General features: G+C 40.1%; 1 protein-coding gene across 2 annotated transcripts in view; it reads right to left on the bottom strand.

The window, feature by feature from the left end:
* Window positions 1-18,468, bottom strand: part of anapc4 (anaphase promoting complex subunit 4) — a 94,827-nt gene extending 76,359 nt beyond the window's left edge. Inside the window, exons 1-6 of one of the 2 annotated variants that reach the window (XM_060831390.1) lie at window positions 18,405-18,468; window positions 12,814-12,931; window positions 8,733-8,838; window positions 8,513-8,645; window positions 6,634-6,708; window positions 66-92 (exon numbers count right to left, since the gene is read on the bottom strand). In XM_060831390.1, the coding sequence (XP_060687373.1) occupies window positions 66-92; window positions 6,634-6,708; window positions 8,513-8,645; window positions 8,733-8,838; window positions 12,814-12,921 (449 nt within the window). In that variant the 5' untranslated portion in view covers window positions 12,922-12,931; window positions 18,405-18,468. Of the gene's footprint in view, window positions 1-65; window positions 93-6,633; window positions 6,709-8,512; window positions 8,646-8,732; window positions 8,839-12,813; window positions 12,932-17,432; window positions 17,463-18,404 lie in introns of those variants that run through there. The other variant, XM_060831400.1, reaches the window with a different exon arrangement.
* Between the last annotated feature and the right edge of the window lie 302 nt (window positions 18,469-18,770).

Here is an 18,770-nt window from a genome sequence, read left to right as displayed (position 1 = left end):
TAATACTCATGAAACAGGTAAAGTTTTTTCCTTAAAACTATGGACTTCAAAAGTACTATACATACCTGAAAATCTTTGCAGAAGTACTGTAACTGATAAGATAAAAGGAAAAACAAACACGTGTGTATTAGGAAAATATGTTAAATACAATCAGTGCAGTATTGCCAATTCTGAACATAGTTGTACAATTATGAGTAACCTATATAACAACAGTAATGTGAGGGAGTGATGAAATAAATGATTAAACAGAAACATATTTCAAAAATATGTCAGAAATCTCTTCTTACAACTGTTGTATAGCCATAGAGCACCATGCCAACCAAATGTCCCAAATTAAACTGGTCCCATTTGCCTGCATTTGACCCATATCCCCCTTAACTTTTTCTATCCATGTACCTGTCCAAATGTCTTTTAAATGTTGTAACTATACCTACATCTACCACTTCCTCAGCCAGTTCATTCCACCCACTTTGCAAAAAAGTTGCGCCTCAGGTCCTTTCTAAATCTTTCTGCTCTCACCTTAAAAATATGCCCCTCGTTTTGAAAAGATCTTTAGTATTTGCCTTATTTATGCTCTTCATGGTTTTATAAACCTCTTGAAGATCACCTCTCAACCACCACACTCTAGTGAAAAATATCCCAGCTTCTCCTTATAACTCAAACCCTCCAGTCCTGGGAGCATCCTTGTAAATCTTATCTGAACCCTCTCCAATTTAATAATATGTTTATCATAGCAGGGCAACCAGAACTGTACACAGTACCCCAAAAGTTTCCCAAATTCTACACTCAACAGTCTGAGCAATGGTCTGCTAAACACCTTCTTAACCACCCTGTCTACATGTAACACAGCTTTCAAAGAACTATGTACCTGAGCCCCTAGGTCTCTCTATTTAACAATACTTCTCAGGGCCTTACCATTAACCATGTAAGTTCTGCCCTTGTTCGTCTTACAAAACACCACACCTTACATTTATCCACATTAAACTCCACCTGTCACTCCTCAGCCTATTGGCCCAATTATTTTTATATCACAGGCTAACTTAAAAACCTACTTATGCCTCCACCATGGAAATGGGAAGAAGTATAGCTTTTACTTCTGTCAATCTGTTCGGCTGTAAATAATGCAATTCAACCTCTGATGGTCAGATTTCAAAGATGTTGCCAGGTTTGGAACATTTGAGATATAGGGAGAGGCTGAATAGGCTGGGGCTATTTTCTCTGGAGTGTCAGAGGCTGAGGGGTGACCTTATAGAGGCTTATAAAATCATGAGGGGCATGGATAATGTAAATAGAAAAGGTCTTTTCCCAGGGGTGGGTGAGTCCAAAACTACAGGGCATAGCTTTAAGAGGGGAAAGATTTAAAAGCGATCTAAGGGGTAACATTTTCTAGCAGAGGGTGAAAGATCAGAAATGGGGATGTTTGGTGATGATTTAACAAAGTTCAGCACCATTCCCAACTCTTCAGACATTGTAACAACCATGTCCAAAAGCAGTAAAATCTGGATAATTGCCACATGTAGCAATGAACGTTCATGCACACAAGTGCCAGAAACTGTCCATCTTCAATTAGAGCTAATCCTGCTATTATTCCCCACAATCAATAACCTGATTGATACCATTGAGCATAAATGAACAGGCTTAGCCACATAAATACAGTGGCTACAAAAGTAGGTCAAACACCAGGAATCCTGCAGCAAACAATTCACCTCCTGACCCTTCAAAGTCTATCTACTATTTAAAAGGCCATTTAGAAGAAATATGATAAACACTTGCCATACTTTGACAGCAGACATGTCTCAAAAGGTTACCATTGATATCAAGATCCAACACCAGATCAGCTGTGTGAGTGTAGCCTTTTACAAATTATAGCAGTGATTGATTAATGATACAGACCGTGTAACTTAAATGTAGTTATCATCACTGTTCACCTGTGCCACAATGAAACCTGGACAATGTATCAGACACACTAGAACACCAGAGAAATCTCATCAGCAAATGCTGCAGAAATTGAAAGACACTGAACAAAGTCTTTCTTGAAGCAGGGTCCAAAAGCAATCAGACAAAACTGCAAAATCAATTTTGATGGACTGGACATCATGTCCAGTTAGTCAAGAACATTGCCTATGCCACATCTTGATCTATCAAGTTTCCAACGGCCAAAACTCTCTGAAAAGACAAACTTTCTACTAACAATTGTGCCAGTGATCGTAATGATTGTAAGGAGCTTGTACCAATCATTCTGAATAACACCACCCTTGGCCATTAAGCTGTAATGAGCTTTAAGTCATAATGCCTTAATGAAGGGGCAGCAAGGCAGGGAAGAAATGGAAAGCAGTTCTGCACTCTAGAACCCACTACCTCGTGAAACATCCAACCCTTTGTGCACAAAGTCCAATTTTTTTTTAGATTAGATTAGACTTACAGTGTGGAAACAGGCCCTTCGGCCCAACAAGTCCACACCGACCCGCCGAAGCGGAACCCACCCTTACCCCTACATTTACCCCTACCTAACACTACGGGCAATTTAGCTTGGCCAATTCATCTAACCCGCACATCTTTGGACTGTGTGAGGAAACCGGAGCACCCGGAGGAAACCCACGCAGACACGGGGAGAACCCGCAAACTCCACACAGTCAGTCGCCTGAGTCGGGAATTGAACCCGGGTCTCAGGCGCTGTGAGGCAGCAGTGCTAACCACTGTGCCACTGTGCCGCCCACTAATTAAGTAACTCAGTCACATGCAGACCATGGCATAAAGCTGTAACCCTAAGCAGACAACGCTCTGGAATCAAGGAGCAGCTGCTGTCACTGGGAAACAGAAATGTTCAAAAAGCAAAAGGATTTTGGCAAAAGAGAAAGGGCTGATCATGAGAAAAGAAAATAAACAAGAGATGGTTTTGAGGAATATACTAAATTAAAAGAAAGACGAGGAAATTAGTGTTTTATCTCAAGGGAGGTTTTTAAGCCTTGTGGGATTTATTGCTGTATCTCCAGAGTTGTAACTGAGTGGAAGTGAAAAGTGGACGTTGGTAACAAGGATGAAAATTAGAAGTGATGTTAATGAAACTTTCCAGTAAAGGGCAAGAACAAGAGCTGCACCAACAAAGTTATGAACGTATCAGAATAGGACAAAGGACGGAACCTGAGAATAGGATTGGAACAAGCAATGTTCCACACATTCCACAAAAAAGGGAGACATTTCGCTGACACATAAAAAGCACACATCCTTTTAATTTGGAGAAAGATGGAGGTTCAAAGGAGGAGCTGTACATTTTATTAACAACTTGATCCAGTGGGGTGGGTGGATGGTAGTGGATATAGCCCTGTTAACCTTCATTCAAGAGGAAGAAGGCACTCAGACTATACTGCTGGGTATGGAGGTGCAGAGGGACTGAATATCAATGGTGAAAAAGAGATGTTTAGGACCAAGAAGTTGCACAGGGTATCAAAGACTCTCAGATACAGATGTAAAGAAAATGGACAAAAGTGAACAAAGAAATTTCAAGACAGGAAGAAATAAGTTTAATGGGACAAGAACAAGCTACAATCACAGGTCTTTGAGGACAGTCCTGTTTGTGGATCTTGGGAAGGTGACAGAAGCACCTTATGGGGGGACTGGGAGAGCATGAGGTCAGAGACAAGATCGCCAGAAGAGAAAAATTCAGGGAGTTTGGGAAACATTAGCTTTTATGTTTTTTTAATGACACATAATCTGGAGGAGGTTGGTGTTCCTATTGGAGAGTTGCTATCTCATCTCTCCAGCGTAAAGATGAGTATGCCAAATAGTCAATTTGTCAGTATATTTAATGACATGTTAAAGTCAGACCATTGTGAGCGGAGTGCTGCATGTTCAGAGGAAAGTTAGGATGATTAAACTGACTGACAGGGTAAGACGAAAAGGGGAAAAAAATGCAATTATGCAGCACCTTTCATATTTGCCTTCCAGTGTGCAAGCAATTAACAAGGAACTTCTGCAATTTTGATACTGTCTTACTGGGGGGAAATTCAGGGGCCAATTTATGAACAAGCTTTTTTTTAAGTTCATTCATTCACAAGGTATGGGCATCACAGGCATGCCAGCATTTATTGCCTATCCCTAACTGCCCAGAGGGCAATTAAGAGTCAATCATATTGCTGTGGATCTGGAGTCACATGGAGGCCATACCAGGTAAGGATGGCAGATTTCCTTCCTTGAAAGGACATTAGTGAACCAGATGGGCTTTTCCTGACAATCGACAATAGTCTCACGGTCATCATTTGACTTCTAATTCCAGGTTTTTGTCTGCAATTGTGGGATTTGAACCCAGGTCCCCATGATACTATTTGGGTCTTCAGATTACTAACTAACATTATTACCACTAGACCATCACCTCCCTAAGCTCCCACAAACATCGGCATGATAATGACCAAATAACATGATTTTATGATGCTGGCTTAGTGATAAATAATCAACAGGACTCCAGTGATAACTTCCCTGCTCCTCTTTGAAGAAGTGTCACGGGATTTTTTACATCTATTTGAGAGAACAGGTGGCGCTTTGGTTTAAAATCTCATCTGACTGACATAATCTTCAACAGTGCAGCAAGCAGCTAGACAGAGGCAGCCAGGGAGAAGGGGAACTTTGAGGACAGCAGTAACAGACAATTGTGCAGTGGGAAGATTCCTGGCCAATAAAGCAGGCACAGAAGTGAAAGCTATAGATGAGGAGGTGAGCATCACGACAAGCCAAACATTCAATGAGATGGGGGCATTAGGTGATGAAGCTGAGATCTTAACATTCTAAACCCTATCTCCCAAATTATACTTTTTAACGTCCTGATCATTTTAATAGTCCTTACCACTGTGATACATTATTTTTCCCCTCAAATGCCAATATTGAACACAATACTGCAAATAGGTGCATCCAATAGTCTATATAATATGCAGTTTATAACCATGCCATCTCTCCTACTACTTTCTCTAATCCATTCTCCACACTGGGTATGCAACCCAACTCGGGGTGGCACGGTGGCTCAGTGGCTAACGCCGCTACCTCACAACACCAGGGACTAGGGTTTGAGTCCAGCCTTGGGCCACTGTCTGTGTGGAGTTTTCACATTCTCCCCAAGTCTGCATGGGTTTTCTCCGGCTGCTCTGGTTTCCTCTCACAGTCCAAAGATGTGCAGACTAGGTGAATTGGTCATAGTGGCCATGCTAAATTGCCCATTGTATTCAGGGATGTGTAGTTTAAGTGCATTAATCAGAGATAAATGTAGAGTAGCAGGTGTAGGGGAATGAATCTGGGTGGGATACTCTTCGGAGGGTCAGTGCAGAATTGTTGGGCCAAATGGCCTGTTTCCACACTGTAGGGATTCTGATTCTATTTCCATTAGCCTGTTTTATATTTATAATTGACAGGATGTTGGCTTGAAATCTTTATAGCTCAAACTGCTAAAGTCAGAAAGTTGGCTCTGGGCTGCAGAAGACCTTGCAGTGAAAATGGGAGGACCCAATGGCACAATCCACATTGATACCAACAACATAGGTAGAACGAGGAAATGGCTTCTGTGGAAGGGATGTGAGAAACCAGGTGCGAAATTGAAAAGCAGAACATCTAAACTAATAATCTTTATATTTCTACATAAGCAACAAGGAGATTGGTGTAGGATGAATAAGATTAAAGAAATTAACGCGTGGCTCAAAGACTAGTGTAGGAGCAGGTTTGTGGTACATTTGTACCTGTATGGGGGCAAAGTTGTATCTGTACAGTTGGAATAGTCAATACTTGAACTGTGCTGGTGTTTTTATGAGGGAAACATGGAGAGCTTTAAAGTAAACAAAGGGCAGAAGGGATCAAGGTTGGATAAATGTAACAAATCAAGGGATATAATTGAGGAAGGAAAGCAAAATACTAGTACAGAGAATGCCAGGAAAGGTCAGAAAAAACAAACTTAAGATTATACCAGCATTCAAGAGTAGGTGCTACAAAGATAACAAAAATCAAAAATAACGGCTCTGTAGCCAAATAAATACAATCTAATAGATATTAAATAGACATAGTTGCAGGGTGACAAGGATTGGGTTAAAGAGTGCCATCTTAAGGTACTTTAACAGTGCATCCTGTGGAGTGGCAGTCAACTACTGTGAGCAATCTCTGAGCTTCACTGTTTAATTGTTCAGTGCAGGCAGGTGGGATTACTTTAGAATGGAAGCATCATCAGCACAGACATTGTAATCAAAGGATCTGTTCTTGTGCTGTACCATTCTGTGTGCAAACACCAGGAGTTGTTTTCAAGTTTACAGTTGTAATGACAAAAGACTACAGCCTGAGGTCTTTCTGCTGAAATTAAATGTGGCTCTGTTCAGTAATCAGACCCTCCTAGTACCTCAAATGCATGTAAATATAATCTTGTACATGTAAACAGATATCTTTGATTTGTTTGGATACAGTCAAACTCCAACATTAGTTTATTTCTTTGATATGCTACTGTACAGAACTAATTGGTGTTTATCACTATGTACAAGTACAAAGCTTTTTTTGAATAAAGTATAGTTTTGAAATAAATTTAATATTGCACTTCTACTGTTACAACTGTGAAATTTGGGTTAAATGCATATCACTCTTTTCATTTTAGTCACATCTCATTCAATTTACCTTTTTGGTAGCGCAGGCAACTTGGGCAAGAAAAGACTTCCCTCTTCATCTAGTAAACTAACTGGGGTAGCAGCACTGAAAAGAAGTGTTCAGAACAGTAGATATTAAAACAACATTCTGAAATAGTTAGATTTAAACCACAGGTCATTCTGCTATAACACACAATTTGTTAACATAAATTCGCTGTAACATGATTGCCGAATCAGGGATATTGTTTCTAAAGTGGGAACTTTTAAAACGTGTGTTGGCTGTAACACAATAATAGCACCAACACTTTAAGTGCTGTTTCTAAAGCATGATTTTTCTATAATGTGGGGTTGGACAGAATGCAACCATCATGTTATAATGTGGAGGTGCCGGTGTTGAACTGGGATGGACAATATTAGAAATTACACAATGAATCTATAGATGTTTCTAAGTAGCTCTATAAACAATGTACTTCAAGCATTTTCCTCCATAGTAGAAAAATCCTAGGCCACTGCACCATAGAATATGCTGGGCTGCCCTTGTGAAACTCATTTTGTGCTGTTAGTACAGTCTTAACCCAAGTGACATTAACAAAGATGTGCAAACAGGTCACATGCTCCTTTGGGAAGGCATATTGTGAAGAAATCAATGATTATTCATACAGAATGAAACAAGCTTCTCAGTGCTCTAGAATGTGAAAAACAAATATACAGGTAGATCCTCTATAATGCAATTAAGTTAAAAATCACACAACACCTAGCTAGCCAACTGACGAAGGAGCAGCACACTGAAAGCTTGTACTTCCAAATAAACCTGTTGAACTATCATTGACAGGATGTTGGCTTTTACAGCTCAAACTGATGAGGTCAGAAAGTTGGCTCTGGGCTGCAGAAGACCTTGCAGTGAAAATGGGAGGACCTCATGGCGTTGTGTGATTTTCAGTTTCATTGCATTATAAAAGGACTATCTGTACAGTCATAGTTTTACATTCTAGAGCACTTAGAAGCTTGTTTTATTCCCAATGAATTTTTATTGATTTCTTCACAATATGTCTTCCTAAAAGAACATGTGACCTGCTTGCACATCTTTGTTAATGTCATTTGGGGTTAAACTGTACTAAGAGAACAAATGAGTTACACTATGGCTGTTCAGCATATTATATACTGCCGTGGCCTAAGATTTTTATGCTATGGAGGAAAGTATTTTCATTGCATTATCTATAAAGCCATTTACAAACATCTGCAGACTCATAGTCAGAAGAAATTGAGTGAAGTGTTCTAGCAGGAATGATTTCTACTGCAGCAATGCATAACAAAGTTTATAGCTCTTTTCTCTCTTAATCCAATCTTTTCTCTTTATTTTCTGTACTGAATTGACTTTAATATGTCTACTATATTTCATACTGCTTCTGTCCTTCCTAGTTCTTTCTCAATCATTAAATCACAGTGGTTAAAGAGTTCAATAATAGGGTCCATCACTCACTGAACTCATATCATATTGCCTTTCCCATGTCATTATCAATTCATGTTTGCAGTTGATTACTGCACAAAAAAAGTCAAATTTAAAATAGCCAGAAAACACTGATAGTAGTTGTCACAATACTTCAAGCAATTTTGATCTTTAGTGCCTCATAACATCTAATAACAAATTTTACAAAAATACATTCATCAAAAAACTAATATTAGTACATATTAATACATTATTAAATGCAATAAGACTGATCTAATGTTCTTAATACAAAGCCAAAATAGTGAGGAAATCTAAAATAAAAACAAAATGATGTTGCAAACACCCGGTAGACAGCACTATGGAGATAGAACCAGGGATCACATTAAAAGTTTGGAACTTTGGCCCTGATATAAACGCTGCTTCCCTCTCCAGAGATGCTGCCAGACCATATGTTCTATATTACCTCTTTGGATCCATCACCTCAGTCCAATGCATACAGGTAACTAAGTTTTCCAAGGAGAAAAAATGTAGAATCTCTGCTTTTTCCACATCACATAAAACAATTCGTCTTGTGTCTGCAAGACTAAAGGCTAAAACTAGTAGAAAAACAAAAAGAATTGATTATAAACAAATTAAATTTAACAATTAAAAGGTCATAAACTCTGGTACATTTCATGCTTTACCCTTTCCATCTGGCCTCCAAGCTAGTGATGTTACTTCTTTTCCTGTGTTTTCATTAGGTGCCAAACTCCATACTCGCTGAAAGTGGGCAAGGCGATGAAGTAAAACCTAAAATTTAAAAAAAAAATTCTGGTGGAATTTGATATACTTTGACTATCTTATATAAGTGGTGCACAAACTGCTGAACAGTAACCACTTGGTAGGTTGGTAATATTAAAGAAGATGATAATGGGAGCTTTTCAGAAAGTTATGGTGATAAAGTAGCTAATTTTAAGCTACGTATTGAAAGACAGATAAGCAAAGATAGCCTAAGGAAGGATTTTGGGGTTTTGGAGTAGCATTTTAGATGAACATCTGGAGCAGCCACTCAGAGAGCAGGCTGTACTAGATCTGATATCGTGTAAGTAGATAGGTTTAATTCATGACCTCAAACTGCTGAACCACCCTTCCCCCAAAAAACAAGTACAAACAACCATCACAGAATCAGAGTTGTTATAGTATGGAGGCCAAGTTGTCTACATAGTTCTCCAAATGAACTTAGTGCCATTTTCTTGCTTGCGCCTTGTAAACAGTTTCTATTCAAATAATCATCTAGTGCCTACTTGAATGTCTTGATAGAATTATGGTGGAGACAGATTCAAAGCAGTGTATTCCAGATCTTAACTATACCTGTTTGAAAAAATATTTTCTCACATTGCATTTGTTCCTTTTGCTTACTGTAAATCTGTACCCTTTCATTTTTGATTTTTTTTACAAGTAAAAGCAGTATCTTGTCTACTGTTACATTTTCCCTTAGCCTCTCCAAGGAAACTACTCCCAAAGTCTCCACTCTATTTCATAACTGAAGCTTCTTGTCTATGGAACCATTCTTCTAAATACTTTCTGCAATGCCTTCACAGCCTTCCTGAAAAATGGTACCCACAACAGTACATAATACTTCAGCTGAGGTTACAAAAATTAACCCTTCATATTTCCTCATTCACACAGTTCCTACCTTCACACTCTGTAGATAAGCAGAACAATGGCCAACGATAATAATTTAGTTAAAACAATACATCGTACACGCACTAAAATATACAGTAATTGAGATTTTGGAGAAGATTTGCAGCTCAGGTTGTAAGTTTGATCGCTGAGTTGGTAGATTTGTTCTCAGATATTTCATCACCGTGCTGGGTAACATCATCAGTGAGTCTCCGGTGAAGCGTTGGTGTTCTGTCCTGCTTGCTATTTATCTGTTTCTGCATAACTACTTCTTCTAAAAGTCCTGACATTGGTGATCCCGTTGGTGTTCCATTGATTTGTTTGTAGGTGAAGTGGGTTGAGATGCACAGGTCTACTAGTTTGAGGATACTAGTTTGAACTTGCTGATGCAGTTGGTGCTGTCAGGCATTTATGTCCTTGGTTCGACTGGCAGTGAGGCCAGTGTTTCTTTGGCTAGAGTGATGTTTATAGATGTGAATAGAGCTGTTTCCAGAGTTGTTTCTAGTGCTGCTTCAGTGCTTTCCGCCCTGAAAGACAACAGACTTAGAGAAGAAACCTAGCAGGCCATCAGACAGACAGTAGCGCCAACACTAAGCAGAAAGAAAGATGGAAACAGCCTCAACACACTGGAAAGGAAATCCCTGGAAGGGCTCAGAAAAGACAGAAGTATCGTAATACTACCAGCAGGCAGAGGGCGCATGACTGTCATCCTGAACAGAACATTACAGATTGAAAAAGCGAACACACTACTTGCAGATACCGACATCTACCAATGGGTGGTGATGGACATGATTCTACAGCTAGGAAACCACATTACAGCATCCCAGAGGAAACTACAGAAGACAGGTGAAATTAACAAGACAGACCTCCATAGAATGAAACCTGAAGATCTAACACATCCCACTTCTACGGACACCAGGTCCCTCCTCAGACCCATAGTCTCACTTCCTGCATATCAACATACAGACGAGCAAAGGAGGTACAACACAAACTGAAACACCCAGGGGAAGACACAGCCCACTCCATCCACTAGACCCAGGAATTGATTAACATCAAAGACACTAAGGTAGAGGATGACGAGGTCATGGTTTCCTTTGACGTGACGGCCCTATTCACATCAATAAACATCACCATCGCCAAAGAAACACTGGCCTCACTGCTAGATGAACCAAGGACACAAACACCTGACAGCACCAACTCCATGGGCAAGGAAAACATCCTCAAACTAGTAGACCGGTGCCTCACCTTCAACGTCTACAAACAAATCAATGGGACACCAGTATCAGGAACTTTAGCAGAAGCAGTTATGCAGAGGTTAGAACGAGCAGCCCTACCCACGATTCAGCCCAAGCTTCTGGTCCACTATGCAGATGGCACCTTTGTCATCACGAAATACAACAAATTAGAAGAAACCTACAAACACATAAACAACTCCTTACTGGTATAAAGTTCCCCAAAGGGGAATAGAACAATAACAGACTCCCCTTGCTAGACATCAATGCAGAACAAAATATCATTGGAGAGTTGCAGACCAGTGTCTCCAGTAAAGCTACATGCACTGACCAGATACTCAACTACAGGAGCAATCATCCCAATACCCACAAAGGAGCTGTAATAGGACATTATTTAAACGAGCCACAACATACTGCAGTACCCAGGGACTACGAGAAGCCGAGGAAAAGCACCTATACAATTTATTTAGGAACAATGGTGGCTCAGGAGTTAGCACTGCTGCCTCACAGCACCAGAGATCCAGATTCAGTTCCTGCCTCGGGCAACTGTCTGTGTGGAGTTTGCACATTCTCCCTTTGTCTGAGTGGGTTTCCTCCGGGTGCTCCAGTTTCCTCCCACAATCCAAAGATATGTAGGCCTGGTTAATTGGTTATGCTAAATTGCCCGTACTGTTAGGTTCATTAGTCAGGAGTAGGAGAATGGGTCTGGGTGGGTTTCTCTTTGGAGGGTCAGTGTGGACTTGTTGGGCCAAGGGCCTGTTTCCATACTGTAGGGAATATAATCAACAGGTACCCAATAATTGCAGTCCGCTGATTCCTGCACAACAGACCTAAACAAGACACAACACGTTGAGAAAATCTAGCCACCCTACCGTACATCAAAGAGATGACGACCAGACTACTCCAGCCCTTAGGTATCAAGGTAGACCACGAACCTACTACCACACTGAAACAGCTCCCGATGAATTTAAGGGACCCCATACCAACAACCAGTAGAATGAACATTATGTATAAAATACTCTGCAAGGACTGCAACAAACATTACTTTGGACAAATGGGCAAGAAGTTAGCCACCAGGATGCATGAGCACCAATTAGCCACCAAAAGACACGACCAACTATCACTGGTATCTGTACACACAGACGAAGAGGGACACCAGTTCAACTGGAACATACATTCATTCTGGGGCAGGATAAACAGGGACACGCATGGGAATTCCTAGAGGCCTAGCATTCAAACCAGAACTCCATTAACAAACACATAGATATGGACTGACTCCATTTACCAACCTCTCTGAAACAGAACTAGAAATGATATCATCTACCACAACAAAGAGAAACAGATAAATAGCAAGCAGGACAGAACGCCAATGCTTTACCGGAGACTCACTGATGATGCTACCGAGCATGGTGACAAAATATCTGAAAACAATCTACAAGCTCAGCAAGCAAACTTACAACCTGCACTGCAGTTTCTGAAATAAAAACCTTGTCTTTGTTAATTTTATTTCATGTTCATTTCTTTTCTGTATCTTTTTCTCTATAATATTGGTGACTTTTATCCATCTATTATATACCAGGTGCAAACAGCTGGTGAAAAGAAACAAACACCATGGAATGCAAATCATTGATCTGCTGCTTGAAACTTGGAAGCACTTTCCAATTTTCCTAATTCTCTGCAGTTCAGTCTTAAATGGGTATATCTGCACCTTTGGAGCAGAGCACGACGTTGGTCATTTCATTGGGATATAACTCAAGTCTTTATAAAGCAAGAAAGCATTTCACTTACGTTAAATTGTGAATGGTCAATTATATGCATATCAAAATTATGAATCAATTTCCAGATATTATAATAAAAAGAAATCAGTTACCTCTCCTGTTTTGTTCGCAAGTGCAATGAGATCCCTTTTAGGGGACCACACCATGTAAAGTATTTCATTGGGAAGCTGCTTCTCTCCAACTTGTCGAAATGGTGGCATGACGATGACTCTGTTGATCAAAACAAAATAAGGCTAGTGCCGGCCCATGAGATTAAATACAACACGGGTCTGAAAACAGCAGAAACGTAAAGAGTCGTACATTTTATGAGAGTAACACAGATTGTAGGTAAGACTCTGTTTGTCTTTCACAATGGCATTCAATTAGGAGATGCAGGGAAACTAGTATACAACTTACAGTAAGTATATCAACTAATACAGAGAATTTACTACAAAAGAGAAAAAAACAAGCATTTTTGGATATCAAGCCCTCACTGTGGCAGAGTCCTAGTGCCCCTACCTTTGGGCCAGAAGCTTGGGTATAAGAGGTTTGAACAGATTGATTAAAAAACAGACCAACCCGAGCAGTCACGAATTGTCTTGTCAACCTTCATCTCTAACTGAGTCAATGCTCACAGTAGTTACTAAAATTTCAACCTTACTTTAGAAAGATCTACTCTGATAGAAGGCACAGATGTTTCACTCTCTAATTGAAACCAAAGAGCTATACAAAACCTCCATATTAAGAAATCACGCAAAAATGACAATCACTCAGCATATCTGATGTTCCCCAAACTGGCAAGTTTAAAAGTGAATCATTTAAATTGGGCCTGAGATGGATTAATTAACAACCCCTAGGTAGCAGCAGCAGCAATATGACTGATTTTTTTTTAGAATAGTAAACCAAGTGGCTCCAAGACTATGTTTTATATTTAAATAAAGACAAGTATGAAAATAAAGTGAATTGGTAAATTAGGTTAAATAATAGTTTAATTTGGGTACAACAGAAGACATTTCAAGGCAATACTTCATTATACACAGAACAACTTTTCCAAAGAGTATAAAAAATTCAAAGGGATGGACCCACCATCCATGGTTACCTAGAAAGATGGCTTCAAAAGAAGAAAAAGCATATAATTGTGCAAAGACAAATGGCAAAGTCAAAAATTAGGTAAAATGAATAAAACAGCATAGAATGAGCAAAATATTAAAGAGGGAAAAATTTGATAACAAAAGAAATATAATGAAGATATTAAGAGTTTTTATAACAATCAAAAGAATAGAGTTAATAAAGTTGTACAAGTCTGTATAATTACTAATGGAAAATGAAGAGATGGTAGATGAACAGGCACTTTCCATCAGTCTTCACAACAAAGGATTAAGAAAGATCTCAGAAGTAACCGTAAGGAAGCGGAAGACAAGGAGGGACATTGGAGAATTACAATCACCAGAGAAATAGTCCTGAATGAATTGTTTGACCTGTGAGCTGACAAGTTCCCTAAATTAACTTGATCTTGATGGATTCTGGTGCCTTAAACGTGGTTAGTAAAATAGTTGATGTATTGGTTTTAATTTTCCAAATCTCCCTAGATTCAGGTGTAATGCTAAAAGATTAAACTGGAATAACTCTGTGGACATTAATGTAATATTAAAGAGTTAAACTGTACTGAGTGAACATTCTGAAATGGGTGGGGACAACAGTCAGGCAAGAATGACACCCACTCCAATTAGACAGTCATTTGCTAGTACTCCCCCCTACTATTATCAAATTAAACTGTCATTCAATCTCTTCCATTCAGAAATGTCTTCTAGCCATCCTCTGAAGCTATGTATGTCGCATCTGCATTGTCTTGGAGAATCACGGAGTCATGAAATAATTTGCATAACGATTCCCCAGGATTAGGGCATTTACATTTAAATTAACTCTGAGGATGATCTCATCCTACCATTGTACCTGGGGTAGCATGAGACTGTGAGGGAGTGACTGGGGGTTGTCTTGAGTGGCAAGTGACTGTAGGGGAGGGCCAGAGTATCTGTAAGTATGACCAACTGACCTGCAAAAAAGGGGATGCGTTTTCTTTGTCCATGGCCTCATTTTGACTTGACTTCACATGTCTGTGAAGATGGTTACCGAGCTTGTACAAGCTTTAATAAACTTTAACTATTTGCAGAAGTTGATGTGTGCAAATTGCATCTCGTGTGTGAAACAAGAACCTAACACTGGGAAGGTTTGAAAATGGAGATAAAAAAACTGCAGATGCTGGAATCCAAAGTAGACAAATAGGAGGCTGGAAGAACACAGCAAACAAGGCAGCATCAGGAGGTGTAGAAGTTGATATTTCGGGTGAAACTCTTCTTCAGGACTGGGGAAGAATCGTGAAGAAGGGTTACACCCAAAACGTCGACTTCTACACCTCCTGACATTACCTGGCCTGCTGTGTTCTTCCAGCCTCCTGCCTATCCACATTAGCTTTGATGATGGCAGATATAAAGCTTTTACTAGAATAGAGAGGGGAGCAGGAGGCTACCTGCTAGTTAGCTTCGCATTTGTCATCAGAAAAGTTCAGAGAAGGTTTACTGACTGAAAAGACAGAATTGTCTTATGAAATAAGGGTGGATAAGCTGGTTTGTATCTGCTGGAAATTAAGAGTAAGAGGCGTGTAGATTTGCTCGCTGAGCTGTAGGTTTGATATCCAGACGTTTCATTACCTGGCTAGGTAACATCATCAGTGGCGACCTCCAAGTGAAGCGAAGCTGTCGTCTCCTGTTTTCTATTTATATGTTTGTCCTGGATGGGGTTCCTGGGGTTTGTGGTGATGTCATTTTCTGTTTGTTTTCTGGGGGGTTGATAGATGGTATCTAGATCTATGTGTTTGCTTATGGCATTGTGGTTGGAGTGTCAGGCCTCTAGGAATTCTCTGGCATGTCTTTGCTTAGCCTATCCCAGGATAGATGTGTTGTCCCAGTCAAAATGGTGTTTTTTTTTGTTAGTGTGTAGGGCTATGAGGGAGAGACGGTCATGTCTTTTTGTGGCTAGCTGGTGTTCGTGTATCCTGGTGGCTAACTTTCTTCCTGTTTGTCCTACGTAGTGTTTGTGGCAGTCCATGCATGGACTTTTGTAGACGACATTGGTTTTGTCCATGGGTTGTACTGGGTCTTTTAAGTTTGTTAGTTTTTGTTTGAGAGTGTTGGTGGGTTTGTGTGCTAGTAGGATTCCGAGGGAAAAAAAACACCATTTCTACTGGGACAACACATTTATCCTGGGACAGGCTAAACGAAGACATGCCAGAGAATTCCTAGAGGCCTGACACTCCAACCACAACACCATAAACAAACACATAGATCTAGTTACCATCTATCAACCCCTCAGAAAACAAACAGGAAATGATATCACCACAAACCCCAGGAACCCCATCCAGGACAAACATATAAATAGAAAGCAGGAGAAAACAGCTTCGCTTCACTTGGAGGCCACCACTAATGATGTTACCTAGCCAGGTAATGAAACGTGCGGATATCAAACCTACAGCTCAGTGAGCAAACCTACACCCTAAACCTCAACCTGAGCTACAAACCTTCACAAACTTTGCATTAAGAGTAGAGGGGGCCTTGCTTGAAACATGTAAGATTCTGACGAGACTTCACAGGTTGGATGTGAAGAGAACATTTTTCTTATGGGAAAGTTTAGAACTAGGTATCATCATTTGAAAATCAGGGTTGCCTTCATAAAACACATCAGATGATTTTTTTTCTCTCAGGTTTACAATCTTTGGAAATCTCTTCCTGAAAAGGTGGTGGAACCAGAGTCCTTGAATATTTATAAGGCAGAGGTAGATGAATTCTTGGTAAGCAAAAATGTGAAAGGTTATCATGGATAGGTTGGAATGATCTTATTAAATGGTGGAGCAGCCTCAAGTAGTGGAGCAGCCCACTCCTGCTCTTAAATCATAGATTTTGACATAGACTGCAGCTTTTGATTCATCCTACAAGCTATATGCATTCTCAAAAGTGATCTTTGCCACCAGATTGGCCACTACAATTTTAGTTTGATAACACAGACTGGAAAAGGGATGTATCATTAGAGGCAAAACCAGATGTCTAATCACGACTGTGTGCCACTCCTAAAACAACTAATTCTCTTTCTATTTTTTTTCCTTCCTGAAAGCAACGACAATTGGCAGGATGTAAATAGCGGTATCCTGCAAGGATCTATGTTAGGACCTCAATTATTTATATTTATTAACAACTTGGATAATGGTATACTAGTTTATTTTGGGAAACCCGGTCAGTATGGATGAGTTGGACCGAAGGGTCTTTTTCCGTGCTGTATGACTCGAGTCATAGATCACAGAAACAGATCCTTTGGTCCAACTTATCCATTCCGAACATAATCCCAAATGAATCTAGTCCCACCTGCCTGTGCTTGGCCCACATCCCTCCAAATCTTGTCTTTTAAATGTTGTAACTGTACCTGTATCCATCACTTCCTCTGGAAGTTCATTCCACACATGAACCATCCTCTCTCTTTTAAAAAAATTGTCAACGTCTTTTTTAAATCTTTCTCCTCTCACCTTTAAAATATGCCCTCAAGCCTTGAAATCACCCATCGTAGTGAAAAGATACCTGCCATCATCTTATGTATAACCCTCATGATTTTATAAACCACCATATGGCCACCTATCAACTTCCTTAGCTACAATGAAAAGTGACCAGCCTATCCTTATAACTCAAACCTCCATTCCTGGTAATGTCCTGGTAAATCTCTTCTGAACCCGCTCCAGTTTAACAGTATCCTTCCTGTAACAGAGAGACCAGAACTCAACCATACTCCAGAAGCAATCTCACCAACATTCTTTACAACCTCAACATAAAGTCCCAACTCTTTTCTCAAAGCTCTAAGAAACGATGGCAAGCATGCTAAACGCCTTCTTAACCACTCTATCCATACATAATGCAAACTTACATCCTGGAACTCCTGGGTCTCTCTGACGTACCACACTGCCCAAGACTATACTAATAATTGTATAAGTCTTGCCTTTGTTTACCAAAATGCAATACTTCACATTTATCCAAATTAAACTCCATTTGCCAATCTTCAGCCCATTGATTAAGACTGATCTCTACATTTTTAAAAAAAGTAGATAAAGATAAATAAACTATCTCACTGGTTGGGGATTCTTGAACAAGGGGTTATCTTAAAATTGGAGCCAGATCATTCAGGAGTGATGTCAAGAAGCACTTCTACACAAAGGATGGAGGAGTTTTGTAACTCTTTCAAAAACAGCAGCTGATATTAGATCATTTGTTAAGTTTAAATCTGAGAAAGACAAACCTTTTAAGCTAAGAAATGAATGGATATGTGCCAGATGCAGGTGTATAGAGTTAGGCCACAGATCAACTGTGATTTTAGTGAATGGTAAAATAGGGGCTGAAAGCCATACTGCTGTTGGTATGTATGAGTCAACACCATATAACAAGAATGATCCTGGTTATGATTCTCACATGGGGCCCTACTATATACCTTCTTACAGCCAGAAAACAACCTGTTCACCAGCACCATGTTTCCAGCCAATTCACAAACTATGCTACCACTGTTCCTTATTCCCTGGGTTTCAAATTTGCTAACAAACTTATGAACAGCTAACCCAACACCTTTTGATCAACCGTATGTTCCCTGAGTTAGCCCGAGGAACATCGCTCATTACCTTCAGCCCGTTTCCACCGGGAGCCACAGTCAGCGCCAGTCACTTTCAAACCCGCAGCACACATGCGCACTTGCCCACGCCGGCGGTATCGCGAGAGTACATCTCAGCCAGCTTAGAGCGCATGCTTCCGAGTGGGCTGGTCTCGGCAGGTGTGGGTGCGCGCCGGCTGACGGAGGCGAGCGGGAGCGCGCTATAGCCACTGTGCACGCGACTGGACAATTGGTGCAGTTGTAGACTGGGTGATGTGATGTGATGCAGGTTGTGAATTAGAAAAAAAAGTCGCAGCCTGAATTTTTTTAAACTTTGAGTTTTGTTATCTTTAAGTTTTAGAATTTATTTATACACCTCTTTGTACAAATCAGTGAA

The sequence above is a fragment of the Hemiscyllium ocellatum genome, chromosome 1, assembly GCF_020745735.1.
Source record: "Hemiscyllium ocellatum isolate sHemOce1 chromosome 1, sHemOce1.pat.X.cur, whole genome shotgun sequence".
Taxonomy (NCBI): Eukaryota; Metazoa; Chordata; class Chondrichthyes; order Orectolobiformes; family Hemiscylliidae; genus Hemiscyllium; species Hemiscyllium ocellatum.
The sequence above is the reverse complement of the archived record's forward strand: the minus strand, read 5'-3'. Positions and strand labels throughout refer to the sequence as shown.